The 19,507-nt window shown below is 54.4% G+C and overlaps 1 protein-coding gene across 2 annotated transcripts in view; it reads left to right on the top strand.

The window, feature by feature from the left end:
* The first annotated feature begins 1,791 nt into the window (after positions 1 to 1,791).
* LOC122927346 (cAMP-dependent protein kinase catalytic subunit alpha) overlaps positions 1,792 to 19,507 on the top strand; it is a 44,415-nt gene continuing 26,699 nt past the window's right edge. The window contains exons 1-2 of one of the 2 annotated variants that reach the window (XM_044279103.1): positions 1,792 to 1,947; positions 12,696 to 12,803. In XM_044279103.1, coding sequence (XP_044135038.1) covers positions 12,758 to 12,803 — 46 coding nt within the window. In that variant the 5' untranslated portion in view covers positions 1,792 to 1,947; positions 12,696 to 12,757. Of the gene's footprint in view, positions 1,967 to 12,695; positions 12,804 to 19,507 lie in introns of both variants that reach the window. The other variant, XM_044279104.1, reaches the window with a different exon arrangement.

Raw genomic sequence — 19,507 nt, 5'->3', positions numbered from 1 at the left:
GGTTCTGCAGCAGCTCTGGTGTATATCATTAGGTTCTGCAGCAGCTGAGGTGTGTATCATGAGGTTCTGCAGCAGCTGAGGTGTGTATCATGAGGTTCTGCAGCAGCTGAGGTGTGTATTAAGAGGTTCTGCAGCAGCTGAGGTGTGTATTAGGAGGTTCTGCAGCAGCTGAGGTGTGTATCATGAGGTTCTGCAGCAGCTGAGGTGTTTGAGGTTCTGCAGCAGCTGAGGTGTGCATCATGAGGTTCTGCAGCAGCTGAGGTATGTATCATGAGGTTCTGCAGCAGCTGAGGTGTTTATTGAGGTTCTGCAGCAGCTGAGGTGTGTATCATGAGGTTCTGCGGCAGCTGAGGTGTGTATTATGAGGTTCTGCAGCAGCTGAGGTGTTTATTATGAGGTTCTGCAGCAGCTGAGGTGTTTATTATGAGGTTCTGCGGCACCTGAGGTGTGTATCATGAGGTTCTGCAGCAGCTGAGGTGTGTATTACAATGTTCTGCAGCAGCTGAGATGTGTATCATGAGGTTCTGCAGCAGCTGAGGTGTGTATCATGAGGTTCTGCAGCAGCTGAGGTGTGTGTCATGAGGTTCTGCAGCAGCTGAGGTGTGTATCATGAGGTTCTGCAGCAGCTGAGGTGTTTATTGAGGTTCTGCAGCAGCTGAGGTGTGTATCATGAGGTTCTGCGGCAGCTGAGGTGTGTATTATGAGGTTCTGCAGCAGCTGAGGTGTTTATTATGAGGTTCTGCGGCACCTGAGGTGTGTATCATGAGGTTCTGCAGCAGCTGAGGTGTGTATTACAATGTTCTGCAGCAGCTGAGATGTGTATCATGAGGTTCTGCAGCAGCTGAGGTGTGTATCATGAGGTTCTGCAGCAGCTGAGGTGTGTATCATGAGGTTCTGCAGCAGCTGAGGTGTAAAGTAACAGGTTTTCCCAGACCTTCCTCAGCCCGGTCGCTGCTCTCAGTGCCCGGTGCCCTCCGCACACTGCACATATAGCTCTGCGCTCCTGCAGTGTAGTCCAGTGAACGGCACCGCCGCTGCCATATGTACCATACGGTACGGAACTAGGTCGCTCCGCTCAGTGCTGTTGTGGAACTACAAGTCCCAGCGTCCACACCTGATGCCTCTTTTGTGACGCATATTGTGTGTGACACCACAACCATACGTGACCAACATTTATCACAAGGGGGTCGGTGATGATCCCAAAAAACGGAACACTCTCACGTTGTTATGATCCTGCCATTATTACATCACAATACAAACGTGTCATCGCTTCGGCACTCCTGCTTCTGTGAAACTACAACTCCCAGCATGCACACTTGCTCAGCTGTTCTTGTAACTCCTATAGAAGTGAACGAAGCATTGTGGGAAATGTCGTTTCAGAACAATGGGAACGCCTGAGGCAGCTGATCCCTGAGTTACAGGGTTAAACAAGAATGTCTCCTTTAAAAGGCGGGGAATAACCGTGCTATAAATAGACCGCTGACGTCCGCCACAGCTAAGCCCAATCAATGACACATCCGAATACCCCGCCCTCTCCCCTGTCACTCTCTCGCGCTCTCAGCCATTGACGATTTACGGGAGGCGGAGCTTTATGATTCCCACGCCCTCTCATTGGTTTCTACGCGGCGTGACGTCACGTTCGCCGTCTCCTGGGTGACAAGGGAGGAGGAGGAGGGACAGTGGGCCGGAAAGAGGTGTCAACAGTGGAGGGAAAGAAGTCCTTGCTGGTTGGGTGATTCTGCTGAGACCTGGGCGGGACCCTGGCGGCTATTGGCTGACGTCTGTTGAATGACGCCAAGTGGAGGCGTGGCCAGCAGGTGAGCGGGGGTTCCTAGAGGTATCGCAGAGGAGGAGGAAAGAGGCTCCGCGGCCTGCGGGTCCTAGAGGTGACGGTGGAGTCTGCATACGGGCTCCGGACGTGTCAGCGCCCCAGGGAGAGACCGCGAGGTGCGGACGGTTAATTACGGTAAAGATAGGGGGAGGGAAGGCCTGGGTGCTACGTCCTAGCGGGGAGAGAGGCGGGAGGGGGATTTGGCTTCTAATGGGGCCTGAGTTGTGCGGCCTGACAGCGAGGGCTGGCTGACAGCCGGGGGCGGGCGGGTCGGGCCTGTCCTCCATCACCGATCGCTCTGGGCTGTGTGTATTATCGGGGATCGGCCCTTGCTGCCCCCCGTCCATTCTCCCAGGTGATGGCCTCTGCCTGCAGTCATCTCCCATCCTCCTCTCCTCCAGTGACCAGATACATGGTAGGGGTCTCTGGAAACCGCCATATAACTGTCCTAGATGAGGCTGCCCCATATAAGTGGCCCTTGTGCCATGGGAGGCACGGCGTGTGTGTATGGCATTTGTATGATGGTACTGTGTGTATGACGGTCCAGTATGTCAATGACTGTATGGTGTGCGTACAATGGTACGGCGCGCGTATGGCGTGTATGTGACGGTACGGCGCGCGTATGGCGTGTATGTGACGGTACGGCGCGCGTATGGCGTGTATGTGACGGTACGGCGCGCGTATGGCGTGTATGTGACGGTACGGCGCGCGTATGGCGTGTATGTGACGGTACGGCGCGCGTATGGCGTGTATGTGACGGTACGGCGCGCGTATGGCGTGTATGTGACGGTACGGCGCGCGTATGGCGTGTATGTGACGGTACGGCGTGTGTATGGCGTGTATGTGACGGTATGGCGTGTATGTGACGGTATGGCGTGTATGTGACGGTATGGCGTGTGTATGGCGTGTTTGTGACGGTACGGCGCGTGTTTGTGACGGTACGGCGCATGTTTGTGACGGTACGGCGCGTGTTTGTGACGGTACGGCGCGTGTATGTGACGGTACGGCGCGTGTATGGCGTGTATGTGACGGTACAGCGTGTATGTGACGGTACAGCGTGTATGTGACGGTACGGCGTGTATGTGATGGGTACTGGCGTGTATGTGACGGCGCGTGTATGGCGTGTATGTGACGGCGCGTGTATGGCGTGTATGTGACGGCGCGTGTATGGCGTGTATGTGACGGCGCCTGTATGGCGTGTATGTGACGGCGCCTGTATGGCGTGTATGTGACGGCGCCTGTATGGCGTGTATGTGACGGCGCCTGTATGGCGTGTATGTGACGGCGCCTGTATGGCGTGTATGTGACGGCGCGTATGTGACGGTATGGCGCGTATGTGACGGTACGGCACGGGTACGGCGCGCACATGGCGTGTGTATGGCGTGTATGTGACGGTACGGCGCGTGTATGGCGGTAAGGCATGTGTACGATGGTACGGTTTGTGTAGTGTGTGTGTGTGTATGGCAGTCCGGTGTGTTAATGGTGTGTGTATGACGGTACAGTGTGTGTAGTTTGTGTATGACGGAACGTTGTGCGGATGACGGTAAGACATGTGTATTATGTGTGTATATGGTGTACGTATGAGTCCGGGGTGTGTGTGTGTGTGTGACGACAGCAGCGCCTGATGCCTCATATAACACACCCGCGTCGCCCTCCGGATTTGGTAGGTTTCGATCATGGCGTCCATCATGCTGCTGAAAAAAAAATGACGCTATTTTTGCCGACAGATGTGACAGAGGCTTCTAACGAAACCTCAGATGTAGAAGTGACAAGTATTGAGCGAACTTCTGTTTTAAGATCAGCGTCTAAAGTTCGGGTTCGGGTTATCGAAGAATTGCGTTATGGATTTTAAATACCGTTATGGTCCGTGGTAGCCGAATCCATATCGGGTTTCTTTGATAACCCAAACTTTAGACGCCGAACTTAAAACACAAGAAGTGTCCCCAGTCTAAGGCCTCATGCACACGGCCGTTGTCTTGGTCCGCATCCGAGCCGCAGTTTTGGCAGCTCGGATGCGGACCCATTCACTTCAATGTGTGCTGTCCGTATCCGTGGCTCCGTTCTGTGGACCGCAAAAAAATATAGCCTGTCCTGTCCTATTGTTGTCTGCACTTTGCGGACAAGAATAGGCAATTATATTAAAGGCTGTCCGTGCTGTTCCGCAAATTGCGGAACGCACACAGACGCCATCCGTGTTTTGCGGATCTGCAAAACACAACGGTCGTGTGCATATAGCCTAACCCTGTAGTACATAACATATCACAGTACTGCAGAGCTGTATTCATAATACTGCCACTTGTCCTTGGAAATGACGGCACTTTGTAGAATGTGTATCACTGGGCAGAACTCTGAAGTTTTTTGTGAATACAGCTCCGGGGGTTAAAGGGATTGTCCTATGAATCCAACGAGGGTCTGCTGTCCGGAGTGCCACCCTTTCATGCCCTGAACGCTCTCCAGCCCCGCCCCTCTATCAGTCTCCTGATTGGATTTCTGAGGGGAACTAAACAGGAAAGGGATCGCCCCTTACGGCACGGTGACCGCAGTGGGGGGGGGGGGGGGGGTCAGATGGCGGCAGCATTCCGAATTTATCGCCGATTTCACCATATGCATTGCAAAGGACGAAATCTACAAAAGGATAGGCTCTCCGATCTGTCATCCACAACCCTCGTCCGTTCCGCGGCGGGTGGATGAGATTTCCAGCAAAACGCTAAAGGAGGGCCAATGCTGTCTTGCGCTGCTTAAAGGGCTTGTCCAGTACTTTTATATTGATGGCCTATCCTCAGGCTATCTGATCGGCGGGGGTCCGACACCGATCGTCTGTTCTGCAGTAGCCCTGCACTGTCTGAGCGCTGATTGGAAAATGTCTGACTCGCAGGGACACAACCTCACCGCTAAAAGAACACCCTTTTGGCAATTCATTCTTTAACTTCTAGCAGGAATAATAGAGGAATTGCACAACACGGAGTGATAGGAATAGATGATGCAGAATTATTATTACATGGAGAATACAAGTAGTTAGTAAAACAGAGCTGTCAGTAGAGGGGAGACGCCCCACAAGACCATGGTGGCCAGCTACGAGCCTCCGCTGTCAGATGCCGTCCATGGCAGGGTCACTAGTTGTCGACCACCGTGTAGGTACGAGGCGCGGTCCTGACGATGGTGGAGGAAGGAGGTGACACGGTTTATTATGCAAACACAGATCATCCAAGAGGCTGTGACGACCGTCCTAGTTGGAGTGAGCGTCGTGTTGTCCTGTTTATGGTATAAATAAAGCTAATTGATAGGCGTGTTAGACATGCTGACACTTAGGATCCGATCCTGGGGGCAGCCGGGACCTAGAAGGATCAGCAGGACCTCCGGACCAAGCTGCTGCACAACTCTTTGCGATCTCTTCATTTAACTTTATTTATACTGCTCAAAGTGAACACCCCAGGCAGAAGTGATACTGCATTGTGCCTGGTGCAGAGCTTGAGGAGGCGGGGCATGACACATAGATTTAAAGAGCACCAGTGAGAGAGAGCTTTTGTTATGCCCCGCCTCTTTAGGCCCTGCACTAAGGATCACACACTAGATCAGTTTTGCCCGGAGCGTTCCTCTAAGACGTTGTCCTGCTGCCATTGGAACCACACTTAGAGCTGATTTGGGATGTGGGGGTCCTGGTCCCTAAGACTATTTGAGTAGGGGGATCCAACAGTGGGAACTGATGGAGGCTTCTCTGTTCAGGAATCCCATGGTGGCGGACCTGGCCAAGGGCAACCACTGCAGAGCAAACATCTGGCTGATCACCGCCGGGCCGACTTGTTCCAAAAAGGCTGAGCTTGACGAGACCTTTTTCTTAAAGGGAACCTATCAGCAGGATCAACTGTATAAAATGAGACATACTACCTGGTAGGGTTGTTTCTGCTGATTAAAATGATGCCAATTTTGTGAAAATCGTTTGTGGACTTCCCTCCCAAAAAATAAATGTATTCTTTATGCTAAATGAGAGATTCACTGGACCAAGGGGAGTGGCCAGCAGAGGGGATAGATCCCGCCCCTCAGTGTACCAAAGCCCTTAGTTACATACAGAATAAAAGTCTTATTTTCTTGGGAACGCCACAACTGATTTTCACAAGACCGGTCTCATTGTAATCGGCAGAATCAACCCCACTAGACAGTGTGTCTGGTTTAATAAGGTTGAAACTGCTGACAGATGCTCTTTAAATTAACTATAGCAGAAGGCCCCAAACGCCTCTAGTAGCCATCAGATTTTGACACTTGTGCTATACAGTATAGTGTTTATTTATCAGGGTAGTGCCCCTTTAAGGGTGGATGATGGTTTTGGCTCTGGTAACAGGAGCAGGGTGCACATGTGTGGCAGCGCCTGATATGACTGCTCCAGTCTGGGGACTGCTGATAAAGATATGTGCCCGGTCTCATACCACGTCCTAGAGATGTTCGCAGCTTGAGGGGTTGTCAGAGCTACTTCGTTATCTTCTGTAGATGTCTATGAAGCTCCTATTGTCTGGAATTGGATTCTAGAGTGGTCGAGCCAGACCGCCCATCCCCAAGGTGTATATTCTTGAGGTTCGGGAATTTCTTATCCCATGAGGTGGGTAGCCTCTGCGACTATAAAAGCTCTTATTGCCGGCCTGTAAGAAGAAGTAGTGTGAATAATCTGGAATTCTGGACAGCGAATACTCTGGATTGAATTATAGCCTCGTGAGAACCTGATTAGAAGATCCAAAAGTCAAATCCAATAAATATAAAATGTGGCAGCGCTGCTAGTTGTGAGAGTAGGCACGTGGAGAGTGCAAGGACAAGGAGCTTCACCATGATGTGTATTACACTGGGTGGTGCCGGCGCTTACACTGGACTGGGGTCTGGGCGGTGCCGGCGCTTACACTGGACTGGGCGGTGCCGGCGCTTACACTGGACTGGGGGTCGTGAGAGTAGGCACGTGGAGAGCGCAAGGACAAGGAGCTTCACCATGATGTGTATTACACTGGGTGGTGCCGGCGCTTACACTGGACTGGGGTCTGGGCGGTGCCGGCGCCGGCATTTACACTGGACTTGAGTCTGGGCGGTGCCGGCGCTTACAATGGACTGGGGGTCTGGGCGGTGCCGGCGCTTACACTGGACTGGTGTCTGGGCGGTGCCGGCGCTTACACTGGACTGGTGTCTGGGCAGTGCCGGCATTATTTACACTGGACTGGTGTCTGGGCAGTGCCGGCATTATTTACACTGGACTGGTGTCTGGGCAGTGCCGGCATTATTACACTGGACTGGTGTCTGGGCGGTGCCGGCATTATTTACACTGGACTGGGGTCTGGGCGGTGCCGGCGCTTACACTGGACTGGGGTCTGGGCGGTGCCGGCGCTTACACTGGACTGGTGTCTGGGCAGTGCCGGCATTATTTACACTGGACTGGTGTCTGGGCGGTGCCGGCATTATTTACACTGGACTGGTGTCTGGGCGGTGCCGGCATTATTTACACTGGACTGGTGTCTGGGCGGTGCCGGCATTATTTACACTGGACTGGTGTCTGGGCGGTGCCGGCATTATTTACACTGGACTGGTGTCTGGGCGGTGCCGGCATTATTTACACTGGACTGGTGTCTGGGCGGTGCCGGCATTATTTACACTGGACTGGGGTCTGGGCGTGCCGGCATATTTACACTGGACTGGTCTGGGGTGCCGGCATTATTTACACTGGACTGGGTCTGGGCGGTGCCGGCATTATTTACACTGGACTGGTGTCTGGGCGGTGCCGGCATTATTTACACTGGACTGGTGTCTGGGCGGTGCCGGCATTATTTACACTGGACTGGTGTCTGGGCGGTGCCGGCATTATTTACACTGGACTGGTGTCTGGGCGGTGCCGGCATTAGTTACACTGGACTGGTGTCTGGGCGGTGCCGGCAGTATTTACACTGGACTGGTGTCTGGGCGGTGCCGGCATTATTTACACTGGACTGGTGTCTGGGCGGTGCCGGCATTATTTACACTGGACTGGTGTCTGGGCGGTGCCGGGCATTATTTACACTGGACTGGGGTCTGGGCGGTGCCGGCAGTATTTACACTGGACTGGGGGTCTGGGCGGTGCCGGCAGTATTTACACTGGACTGGGGGTCTGGGCGGTGCCGGCAGTATTTACACTGGACTGGGGTCTGGGCGGTGCCGGCAGTATTTACACTGGACTGGGGTCTGGGGCTGTGCCGGCAGTATTTACACTGGACTGGGGTCCTGGGCGGTGCCGGCAGTATTTACACTGGACTGGGGTCTGGGCGGTGCCGGCAGTATTTACACTGGACTGGGGGTCTGGGCGGTGCCGGCAGTATTTACACTGGACTGGGGTCTGGGCGGTGCCGGCAGTATTTACACTGGACTGGGGGTCTGGGCGGTGCCGGCAGTATTTACACTGGACTGGGGGTCTGGGCGGTGCCGGCAGTATTTACACTGGACTGGGGGTCTGGGCGGTGCCGGCAGTATTTACACTGGACTGGGGGTCTGGGCGGTGCCGGCAGTATTACACTGGACTGGGGTCTGGGCAGTGCCGGCAGTATTACACTGGACTGGGGGTCTGGGCGGTGCCGGCAGTAATTACACTGGACTGGGGGGTCTGGGCGGTGCCGGCAGTATTACACTGGACTGGGGGTCTGGGCGGTGCCGGCAGTAATTACACTGGACTGGGGGTCTGGGCGGTGCCGGCAGTATTACACTGGACTGGGGGTCTGGGCGGTGCCGGCAGTATTACACTGGACTGGGGGTCTGGGCGGTGCCGGCAGTAATTACACTGGACTGGGGGTCTGGGCGGTGCCGGCAGTAATTACACTGGACTGGGGGTCTGGGCGGTGCCGGCAGTAATTTACACTGGACTGGGGGTCTGGGCGGTGCCGGCAGTAATTACACTGGACTGGGGGTCTGGGCGGTGCCGGCAGTAATTACACTGGACTGGGGGTCTGGGCGGTGCCGGCAGTAATTACACTGGACTGGGGGTCTGGGCGGTGCCGGCAGTATTACACTGGACTGGGGGTCTGGGCGGTGCCGGCAGTAATTACACTGGACTGGGGGTCTGGGCGGTGCCGGCAGTAATTACACTGGACTGGGGGTCTGGGCGGTGCCGGCAGTAATTACACTGGACTGGGGGTCTGGGCGGTGCCGGCAGTAATTACACTGGACTGGGGGTCTGGGCGGTGCCGGCAGTAATTACACTGGACTGGGGGTCTGGGCGGTGCCGGCAGTAATTACACTGGACTGGGGGTCTGGGCGGTGCCGGCAGTAATTACACTGGACTGGGGGTCTGGGCGGTGCCGGCAGTAATTACACTGGACTGGGGGTCTGGGCGGTGCCGGCAGTAATTACACTGGACTGGGGGTCTGGGCGGTGCCGGCAGTAATTACACTGGACTGGGGGTCTGGGCGGTGCCGGCAGTAATTACACTGGACTGGGGGTCTGGGCGGTGCCGGCAGTAATTACACTGGACTGGGGGTCTGGGCGGTGCCGGCAGTAATTACACTGGACTGGGGGTCTGGGCGGTGCCGGCAGTAATTACACTGGACTGGGGGTCTGGGCGGTGCCGGCAGTAATTACACTGGACTGGGGGTCTGGGCGGTGCCGGCAGTAATTACACTGGACTGGGGGTCTGGGCGGTGCCGGCAGTATTACACTGGACTGGGGGTCTGGGCGGTGCCGGCAGTAATTACACTGGACTGGGGGTCTGGGCGGTGCCGGCAGTAATTACACTGGACTGGGGGTCTGGGCGGTGCCGGCAGTAATTACACTGGACTGGGGGTCTGGGCGGTGCCGGCAGTAATTACACTGGACTGGGGGTCTGGCGGTGCCGGCAGTAATTACACTGGACTGGGGTCTGGGCGGATTGGACTGGGGGTCTGGCGGTGCCGGCAGTAATTACACTGGACTGGGGGTCTGGGCGGTGCCGGCAGTAATTACACTGGACTGGGGGTTCTGGGCGGTGCCGGCAGTAATTACACTGGACTGGGGGTCTGGGCGGTGCCGGCAGTAATTACACTGGACTGGGGGTCTGGGCGGTGCCGGCAGTAATTACACTGGACTGGGGGTCTGGGCGGTGCCGGCAGTAATTACACTGGACTGGGGGTCTGGGCGGTGCCGGCAGTAATTACACTGGACTGGGGTCTGGGCGGTGCCGGCAGTAATTACACTGGACTGGGGGTCTGGGCGGTGCCGGCAGTAATTACACTGGACTGGGGGTCTGGGCGGTGCGGCAGTAATTACACTGGACTGGGGGTCTGGGCGGTGCCGGCAGTAATTACACTGGACTGGGGGTCTGGGCGGTGCCGGCAGTAATTACACTGGACTGGGGGTCTGGGCGGTGCCGGCAGTAATTACACTGGACTGGGGGTCTGGGCGGTGCCGGCAGTAATTACACTGGACTGGGGGTCTGGGCGGTGCCGGCAGTAATTACACTGGACTGGGGGTCTGGGCGGTGCCGGCAGTAATTACACTGGACTGGGGGTCTGGGCGGTGCCGGCAGTAATTACACTGGACTGGGGGTCTGGGCGGTGCCGGCAGTAATTACACTGGACTGGGGGTCTGGGCGGTGCCGGCAGTAATTACACTGGACTGGGGGTCTGGGCGGTGCCGGCAGTAATTACACTGGACTGGGGGTCTGGGCGGTGCCGGCAGTAATTACACTGGACTGGGGGTCTGGGCGGTGCCGGCAGTAATTACACTGGACTGGGGTCTGGGCGGTGCCGGCAGTAATTACACTGGACTGGGGGTCTGGGCGGTGCCGGCAGTAATTACACTGGACTGGGGGTCTGGGCGGTGCCGGCAGTAATTACACTGGACTGGGGGTCTGGGGCGGTGCCGGCAGTAATTACACTGGACTGGGGGTCTGGGCGGTGCCGGCAGTAATTACACTGGACTGGGGGTCTGGGCGGTGCCGGCAGTAATTACACTGGACTGGGGGTCTGGGCGGTGCCGGCAGTAATTACACTGGACTGGGGGTCTGGGCGGTGCCGGCAGTAATTACACTGGACTGGGGGTCTGGGCGGTGCCGGCAGTAATTACACTGGACTGGGGGTCTGGGCGGTGCCGGCAGTAATTACACTGGACTGGGGGTCTGGGCGGTGCCGGCAGTAATTACACTGGACTGGGGGTCTGGGCGGTGCCGGCAGTAATTACACTGGACTGGGGGTCTGGGCGGTGCCGGCAGTAATTACACTGGACTGGGGGTCTGGGCGGTGCCGGCAGTAATTACACTGGACTGGGGGTCTGGGCGGTGCCGGCAGTAATTACACTGGACTGGGGGTCTGGGCGGTGCCGGCAGTAATTACACTGGACTGGGGGTCTGGGCGGTGCCGGCAGTAATTACACTGGACTGGGGGTCTGGGCGGTGCCGGCAGTAATTACACTGGACTGGGGGTCTGGGCGGTGCCGGCAGTAATTACACTGGACTGGGGTCTGGGCGGTGCCGGCAGTAATTACACTGGACTGGGGGTCTGGGCGGTGCCGGCAGTAATTACACTGGACTGGGGGTCTGGGCGGTGCCGGCAGTAATTACACTGGACTGGGGGTCTGGGCGGTGCCGGCAGGTAATTACACTGGACTGGGGGTCTGGGCGGTGCCGGCAGTAATTACACTGGACTGGGGGTCTGGGCGGTGCCGGCAGTAATTACACTGGACTGGGGGTCTGGGCGGTGCCGGCAGTAATTACACTGGACTGGGGGTCTGGGCGGTGCCGGCAGTAATTACACTGGACTGGGGGTCTGGGCGGTGCCGGCAGTAATTACACTGGACTGGGGGTCTGGGCGGTGCCGGCAGTAATTACACTGGACTGGGGGTCTGGGCGGTGCCGGCAGTAATTACACTGGACTGGGGGTCTGGGCGGTGCCGGCAGTAATTACACTGGACTGGGGGTCTGGGCGGTGCCGGCAGTAATTACACTGGACTGGGGGTCTGGGCGGTGCCGGCAGTAATTACACTGGACTGGGGGTCTGGGCGGTGCCGGCAGTATTTACACTGGACTGGGGTCTGGGCGGTGCCGGCAGTATTTACACTGGACTGGGGTCTGTTACTAGGAGTGCTGTAGCTTATGGCATATAGTTACACATGGAAGTCAACGTTAACCCAGTATGCAGTAAGCTCCCTCTAGTGGTGACTACAGGCAACTAGAATTATATATATTTTTTTTTTTAAAGTATGTTGGCTTCAGACAAAAAAAAAAATCACTTGGACACCTTTTGGTTCATAATTCTGCCAATTTTAGGAGTCAAATTTTCTTTTTGGCCTGCATTTATGACTGTTAGTCCCCCTCCGTAAGACACGTGGATGCCATAGTGGGGACCACTACTCCATTACTCAGAGAACAGGTTCTACGCTGAAGGATTCGTCTTGACCACGTTACTTGGTTCCCTATGCATTTGAATGATGCCAGGTAATTCTACATTGCAGGGGTAACGGACGTAAACCTGTACAGATGTCTGAAGGGACAGCGGTCACTGGTGTTGTCATTTACATGCGGGGTGCCAGTAAAGCTCTGGGCATCAGAGTCTGGTCTCTGCAGGTGCTCTGGAGTCGCAGCGTCATTGAGGGGTGTAAAGGGGTCCTCTGGAACTTTAACCAATCCTTAGCATAGGTTAGAAATGTTTGACTGTTGGGGACCCATAGGCACCGCCACCAGTATAGACCATTCATTGTGTTTATTGATTAAGTCTAATAGGTTGGCACCGCACTGATCACCCAAAGAATAGGACCTCAGTCCCAGAGGACCCCTTGGAGTGCCGTGCATGTGTCCCCTGCGAGGGTATTGATACGCTACCAGCCCCTTTGTGAATACATGTCGATGCGGAAAGAGCCATCTTGTTTTCTCCATTAATGACCGTGCACTTTGTCTTTCTAGGTCCTACAAATATAGGTGGGGGGCGCCTGTCCTGATCCTAGAGGTCCTGCCCGCCCCCCACCATGGGCAACGCCGCTACGGCCAAGAAAGGTGGCGAGATTGAAAGTGGTGAGTACACCTTACATCTTTTAAGACCCAGCTGTTGCCTAGAAACGTCTGCTGTAGTTCTGCGGAAATGGCGTCCGTAGGTGTTTCCATCTGACCTTCTTAAGTGAACTTGTGTTGGTGGAAGGCGGTTTTGTGTGAAATCAAAGATCAGACTGTCTGTCTGGTACCCAGCTGTAGACCAAGCCCTCCATCGATGTATGGATCCACATGTTAAATAGTAATGATGACCTCAGGATAGATCATCATTATCCCATCGACTGGGTCTAGCGATTGATATACGGGGGTCCCAGGAGTCGGACCCCAACCGATCTGATATTGATGACCTATCCTCAGGATTTCCAGGATATGGCCCATGAGACCATTAGGTTGATCCATATACTAAGAACAGAAATGAATGTGCTTGTTACCAGTAGACCATCTCCTGCTTTCAAGGCCATCCTCGGTGTAACCTTGTCTATGTTTGGCCATGTTGACTGTACGTTTGGCTAATAATGTCTGTTTTTGGCCACGTGTGACTGTTTTACAGATGACACCAACTGGTGGAGAGGTACAGGGTTTTTTTTACACTTGTTTCGTGATCAGGTGCCTTTAAAGGGGGTTTTCCAGGATTTCCATATTGATGGCCTATTCTCAGGATCGGTCATCAATATGAGATTGGTGGGTGTCCGACTCCGGGCACCCTGGACCTCTGGTGAGCAACAACGCCCTATTGACTTGAATGGGACTGGGCTACGCCTAGGCCACGTGACTGATGAACGTGATGTCACTGACCTAGGAAGAGAGCACTACGGCCTCTGCATACATGGGATCAGTAGGGTGGCCATCAATAATAAATTCTTGGAAAGCCCCTTTAATCGGTCCCATACCACTACTTGCATGATGGTCAGACCAGGTGAGTTTTGTGCCGATCTTTCATTCCCCCCCCCCCATCCATTAAAAAGTCCAAACCATTGGATTTTTTTCCTTAGTTCTAACATGGCCAATGCTAATTTACTGAGAGTTCCTCACCATTGGGTTTTACTTCAAGGGGTTGTCCTAGAATGAAAACGTATTACCTGTCCACAGACTCGGGGCTCATGCACATGGCCCTTGCCATTTTTGCCGTCCGCAAACTGCAGATCCACAAAACACGGATACCGGCCGTGGACGTTCCGCATTTTGTTGAATGTTACATCCTGGCCTCTGTTAGAACTGTCTGTTCTTGTCCCTAAAACGGACAAGAATAGGACATGTTCTAATTTTTTTTTCTGCAGGGCCGTGGAACGGACGTGTGGAAGCGGACAGCAGGCGGTGTACTGTCCGCATCTTTTGCAGCCCCATTGAAACTAATGGATCCGCATCCGATCCACAAAAATGTCAAAGCCACGGCCGTGTGCATGAGCCCTCAGGTATAAGCTCTAGGTTAGTGGGAGTCTGCCTGTTGGGAGTGCCGAAAACAGCCGCGTGCAACGGTCAACTAATCCTGCAGTACCATAGACTTAATTGGAGCATTAGTGCGCATGCGCGACTGCCGCTACTTGTCAATGGGAAACATGGGACACCTGTTCTCATGATCATGGCGGTCCCAGCAATCAGAGACCCGCCAGTCGGACACCAGACGTTCTGGGCTCGCCACCACTATCAAACCTACAGCAACCAATCAGAAGGTAGTTTAATTTCCAGGGTAGATTAGGAAATAAAAGCCGAGCTCCGATTGGTTGCGATTTTCTTTTCTGACCACAGCATGTCCTGAGCTCCCGTGCAAAAGGACGGTGTCTGGTGCACCTTGTGTGCGATGTCCCCACGAGGAGGGTCCAGTTTTAGTATGTGCGGGTGGCACTTACTGCGCCCTCGCTGCCTGCCATTCACGTTCCTTTGCGTGGGAGTTGGGGGAGCTGCCCATCTTGAGCGGTTAAGGTTCCATGCCAGCCATCGGGTCTGGGGAGTAATTGAGAGCGGCAGGCAGGATTTATGGTTAGGGTGCCGGAATGTAATGGGTTAAAAGCGGGGCCACTCAATGTAAGGTCCAGACGTTTAAAGGTGAAGGGGAGGAAAATAAAACAGCCAGGTCCTGCGTCAGGAATGGGTTAATGGCGTTACGCAGCAGGTCACTTGTAATGAGCTTTTATCCCGGGTTAATCCCCTTTAGCGGTTATAAATAGCTAGCCCGTCCCCTCATAACAGGGTCAGCGGTGGGCTGTTGCGTCTCTTCCTGCCCCCCCCCCCTCTTCTTTCTCCCACCTCCTGTCCAGTGCTCTGCAGAGCGTTGCACCCAGTGCCAGCGGATGCTCCGTCTCTGTAGCTGATGCTCTCCTCCACCGCGGGCATCTTTCGGCGCTGGAAACTTGCCACGACGCTCGGCTGCTCGACCCCTGCCCTGGATCGAGAGAGCTGGGATCAATACGGTACTGCTCAAGCTTTAGGTGGAGGACCGGTCACTATGGGGGTCCTCTACAGCACAGGCCATGCTGAGGGGGTAGTATTGTGGCACATCCTTTAGTCTCTGGTCTTGAACAATGGGGTGGTCTCAGCCGTTACTAAGAAGGTCCATGGGTTGTAAGGATTATATGGGTCAGGATAGATCGTATATTTCAGAATGCAGGCCGACATTGCAGAGGACGCCCTGTGTGCCCTTCCTGCAGCCGAGCATGCAGGTGTTCTTCCGAGTGTGCGTGGGCTCTCAATAAGGAGGGGGATAAGCCACTTTAAGACGCCTGTAGCGGTGATGACTTGTGCCTCTGTCGGGCAGAATTGATGCACATTGGATGGTCGATCAGAGTTCTCTGACTCCATTTATGGTCGGGGATTCCTAGCTCTTTTTTTTTTCTGGGGGGGGGGGGGGGGGGAGATCAGCAGATTTCTGCACTCATAGCCAGACCCTGTAGTATATTATAATCAGACATTGTCTGACAACATAATGCCCTGACACCTAAAGTGCTGATGTCTTCTCCTCAGGATTGGACATCAGTATTAGATCGCTGGGGGTCTGGAGGAGCTGCCCCCCCCCCGCTGATCCGCTGTTTGAAGGGGCCAGGGAGGAGCTGCAGTTTCTTCATTGTATACCAAGCACAGCGCCATACATTGTATAGTGGCCATGCTTGGTATTGCAGCTCAGTCCCATTTACTTGATGGCTAACCTTGGCACAACTCCCAGCATGCTTCATTTATTTCTATAGAGTTCTGAGAGCAGCCAAGAAAGCGGGGCATCGTGGGAGTTGTAGTTTTACCACAGCTGGAGTGCCAAGGTTAGCCATCGCTGGCCTAGTGGCAGGGCCTCTTCATACAGTTGATGGGCAGGGGCACTGGGAGTTGGACCCCCAACAATCGGATATGATGACCTGTCCTGAGGATAGGTCGTTAACATTTAAGTCTCGGCGGGGGGCATTCCTGTTAACTTGGCAACTCCATGAGAGGGCAGATGGGCATCTGCCAGGCTCCTGGTGCCATGTATCTCCTCCAGTGGTTAAAGGTTAGGTCATCAGCATCTGATCGGTGGGGCTCGGACACCTTGGACCCCCGGCGATCGGCTGTTTGAGAAGGCAGCGACACTGACAGCAGCACAGCGGCCTTCTCTCTGATTTTTCTAGGTCAGTAACGACACGTCCATCGGTCAGATGGCCTAGGAGCTGCTCATCGCCATTCAAGTGAATGGCGCTGAGCTGCGATACCAAACTCGGCCACTATACAATGTACGGCGCTGTGCTCGGTGAGCAGGGAGAAGGCAGCAGCGCTCACAGCCTTCTCAAACTGCTGATCAGTGGGGGCCCCAGGTGTCGGACCCCACACCAATCAGATATTGATGACCTATCCAGAGGAATCTTGGAAAACCCTATGTCCGATCCTTGTCCTTAGCCTCCCCCTAACATCTGGTGACTGGAGGGTCCCTTACAATGGTTGATACTGGCCTCTCTTCCTCCTTGTCTAGGGCCCACGTACTTGTGCATTTCTGGGGTGATCACTTTTAATTTGCAGCGTGTGACTGGCCATGGACACTGTCATTGTCAGCCAAGGTGTACCGTGTTTTTGGCCCATGCTTGTAATTCGTAAGTTTCATTTTTGGATCAGGCTCAGGCTACTTTCACACTAGCGTTCGGGCGGATCCGTTCTGAACGGATCCGCCCATAATAATGCAGACGGAGGCTCCGTTCAGAACGGATCCGTCTGCATTATATTGGCATATAAAAGCTAAGTGTGAAAATAGCCTGGGACGGATCCGTCCAGACTTTCAATGTAAAGTCAATGGGGGACGGATCCGCTTGAAGATTGAGCCACATTGTGGCATCTTCAAACGGATCCGTCCCCATTGACTTACATTGTAAGTCTGGACGGATCCGCACGCCTCCGCACGGCCAGGCGGACACCCGAACGCTGCAAGCAGCGTTCAGCTGTCCGCCTGTCCGTGCGGAGGCGAGCGGAGCGGAGGCTGAACGCCGCCAGACTGATGCAGTCTGAGCGGATCCGCCTCCATTCAGACTGCATCAGGGCTGGACGGCTGCGTTCGGGTCCGCTCGTGAGCTCCTTCAAACGGAGCTCACGAACGGAAACCCGAACGCTAGTGTGAAAGCAGCCTCACCTGGTGCCCCTGTGGGACACGTCCATAAAGCTGTTTGCTTGCGTCCTGGTGGCAGGTAGACAGACATACAAGACCTCTGTAAGATGCGGACCCAGCAGATGGTATGTGCAGAAGTCAGGGCGCCCTGCTTCTATCTACTGGTAGAGGGTCTGCCTGAGGGTGTAGGGCCCCTTGCAGGACTGAAGGCTGAGGACAACCTGTAGACGGCCCAGGTTCACCTCCGAGCGGGCACTGATAAATCTGAATGACGGGGTGTGTTTTTTTTTTTTAATTTTTTTTTATTATTACCCTGCCCCACCTACCTGGTGAATTCATTTTATAGAGGAAATTAATAGAATAAGGTGAGGTTTGTCCTGGGGGTGAAGGGGTTAAGCCATCCGGTTGGTGCCAGGGGCTCTGCGTGTCCCGTGTGCGGCTCCGTCACTAGAGTCTGAGGAATGTCAAGGATTTTCCGTGTAATGTAAACTTCCCAATAATCCCAGGAATAGGGGGCAGCGGCTGCAAGACACATTGTACTTGTAGATGGCGTGCCCCCCCCCCCCTGCAACAATGGGTTTTAGGGAATCGGGGGGGCTGGATATATATTCTGTATGTGGTTGAGGTGCCTCATGTTCTCATGTCAGATCCCATATCTTTATGGGGTTGTTTGGAAAATCAGACAGCCCTCGGGATCAGCCCGTAATAAGGAACTGGCAAGTACTCACCTTGTACATGCCGCCACCGCGGTTCTCCCAGCTGGGCTCTATCAATTCGGCTGCCTCAGTGATGTCACATGGACAACACGTGATCACTGCAGCCAATCACTGGACTCTTTGGTGCACTGCTGAGGTCAGTGATTGGCTGCAGTGGTCACACGTTGTTGACGTGTCGTCACCTCTGCAGCCAAGCAGATAGAGCCTGGCTGGGAGAACTGGATCTGCCAGGTAAGTACTTGCCAGTTCTTTATTGCAGGCTGATCCTCAGAGTTGTCCCGTTTTCTTCCTGAAACTAGACAACCCCTTCAAGGCTGTGACCCAGTTGCCACTTAAAGGGGTTGTCCTGTCCGTATATTGGTCCCCGCTGTTCTGAGGCAGGATCGGCGTTCTCTCATTACAGCGTGGTGTTGGCCACAAGCAATGGCGCGGTCACAGCTTCTGTGCGTCGCGGGGAATTTATACTCATTTTAGTAAATACTTGATTCCCTATGAAATAACCATTCCGGAGCGTTTCTATCCAGTTTGCAGTTGGTGTCGCATCCGCATTTTTTTGCAGACCCGTTGACTTCGATGGGTCTGTGGTCTGCCCTTTGCAGACAGCGTCTCTCTTTTTGTAAAACGGACACGCGGAGGCTAAAAACCCACAGATCATCCGTGTGCTTTTAACATCCGTGTGCCCACAAGGTGTGGACAACAGACCCATTAAAAACAATGGGTCCATAAATAACGTGCAGACGGCACACTGTCTGCATCCGTATTTTTGGGATCCACGATTTGTGGACTGCAAAATGGATACAGTCATGAACGTGGGACCTCAGGCTGTTCCTCTGCTAATCTTCCTGGAAATGTACGGCTAGATGGAAAACAAGGTGTTCTCATTCCCCTTGTCGAGGGCCGTGTCCCTATTCCTACACAGCACTGATTGGACAATGTCATACATTTCCAGGGGGAGTAACAGGGGGACACAATGCAGATCTACAGAATTATTTCATGGCGAGTACAGGCATTTACTAAAACGGACGAGGATCACAGGAAAAGAGGCAGGATTGGAAGCGACAAGACATCACCTATGCTGTGCGCTGTATGGCTTCTTTCTGCTGTGCTGGGCGGCCGGATTTCTGTGATCCTGGGCAAGGGTGGCAGGCGGGCAGTGTGGGCATGTCGTAATCTGCAGGATAATACGAGGAACGAAATAGAGGAAGGCACAGGGCTGTTTGTGTGTACACAGTGCCTGACCTCTGCGCGGTAGATTACAGTTAACGCCAGCTATAAATCAAGCAGTCTCCCTCTGACAGCGCGCTGCTCGCCGGTAAGGTTGGAAATTTCCACAGGTAAGAGCTCCTCTAGGTGGCGCTGTGGTACCGGTGCAATACACTCAGTTCTGTACAATGTGCACATTGTAAGGGGTTCTCCCACCTCAGGCAATGACATTTATCATGAAGAAGAAAGTCCATACA

This window comes from Bufo gargarizans, chromosome 2 (genome assembly GCF_014858855.1).
Source record: "Bufo gargarizans isolate SCDJY-AF-19 chromosome 2, ASM1485885v1, whole genome shotgun sequence".
In the NCBI taxonomy this organism is placed as follows: domain Eukaryota; kingdom Metazoa; phylum Chordata; class Amphibia; order Anura; family Bufonidae; genus Bufo; species Bufo gargarizans.
Note: the sequence above shows the minus strand (reverse complement) of the source record. Positions and strands in the feature narration are given on the sequence as shown.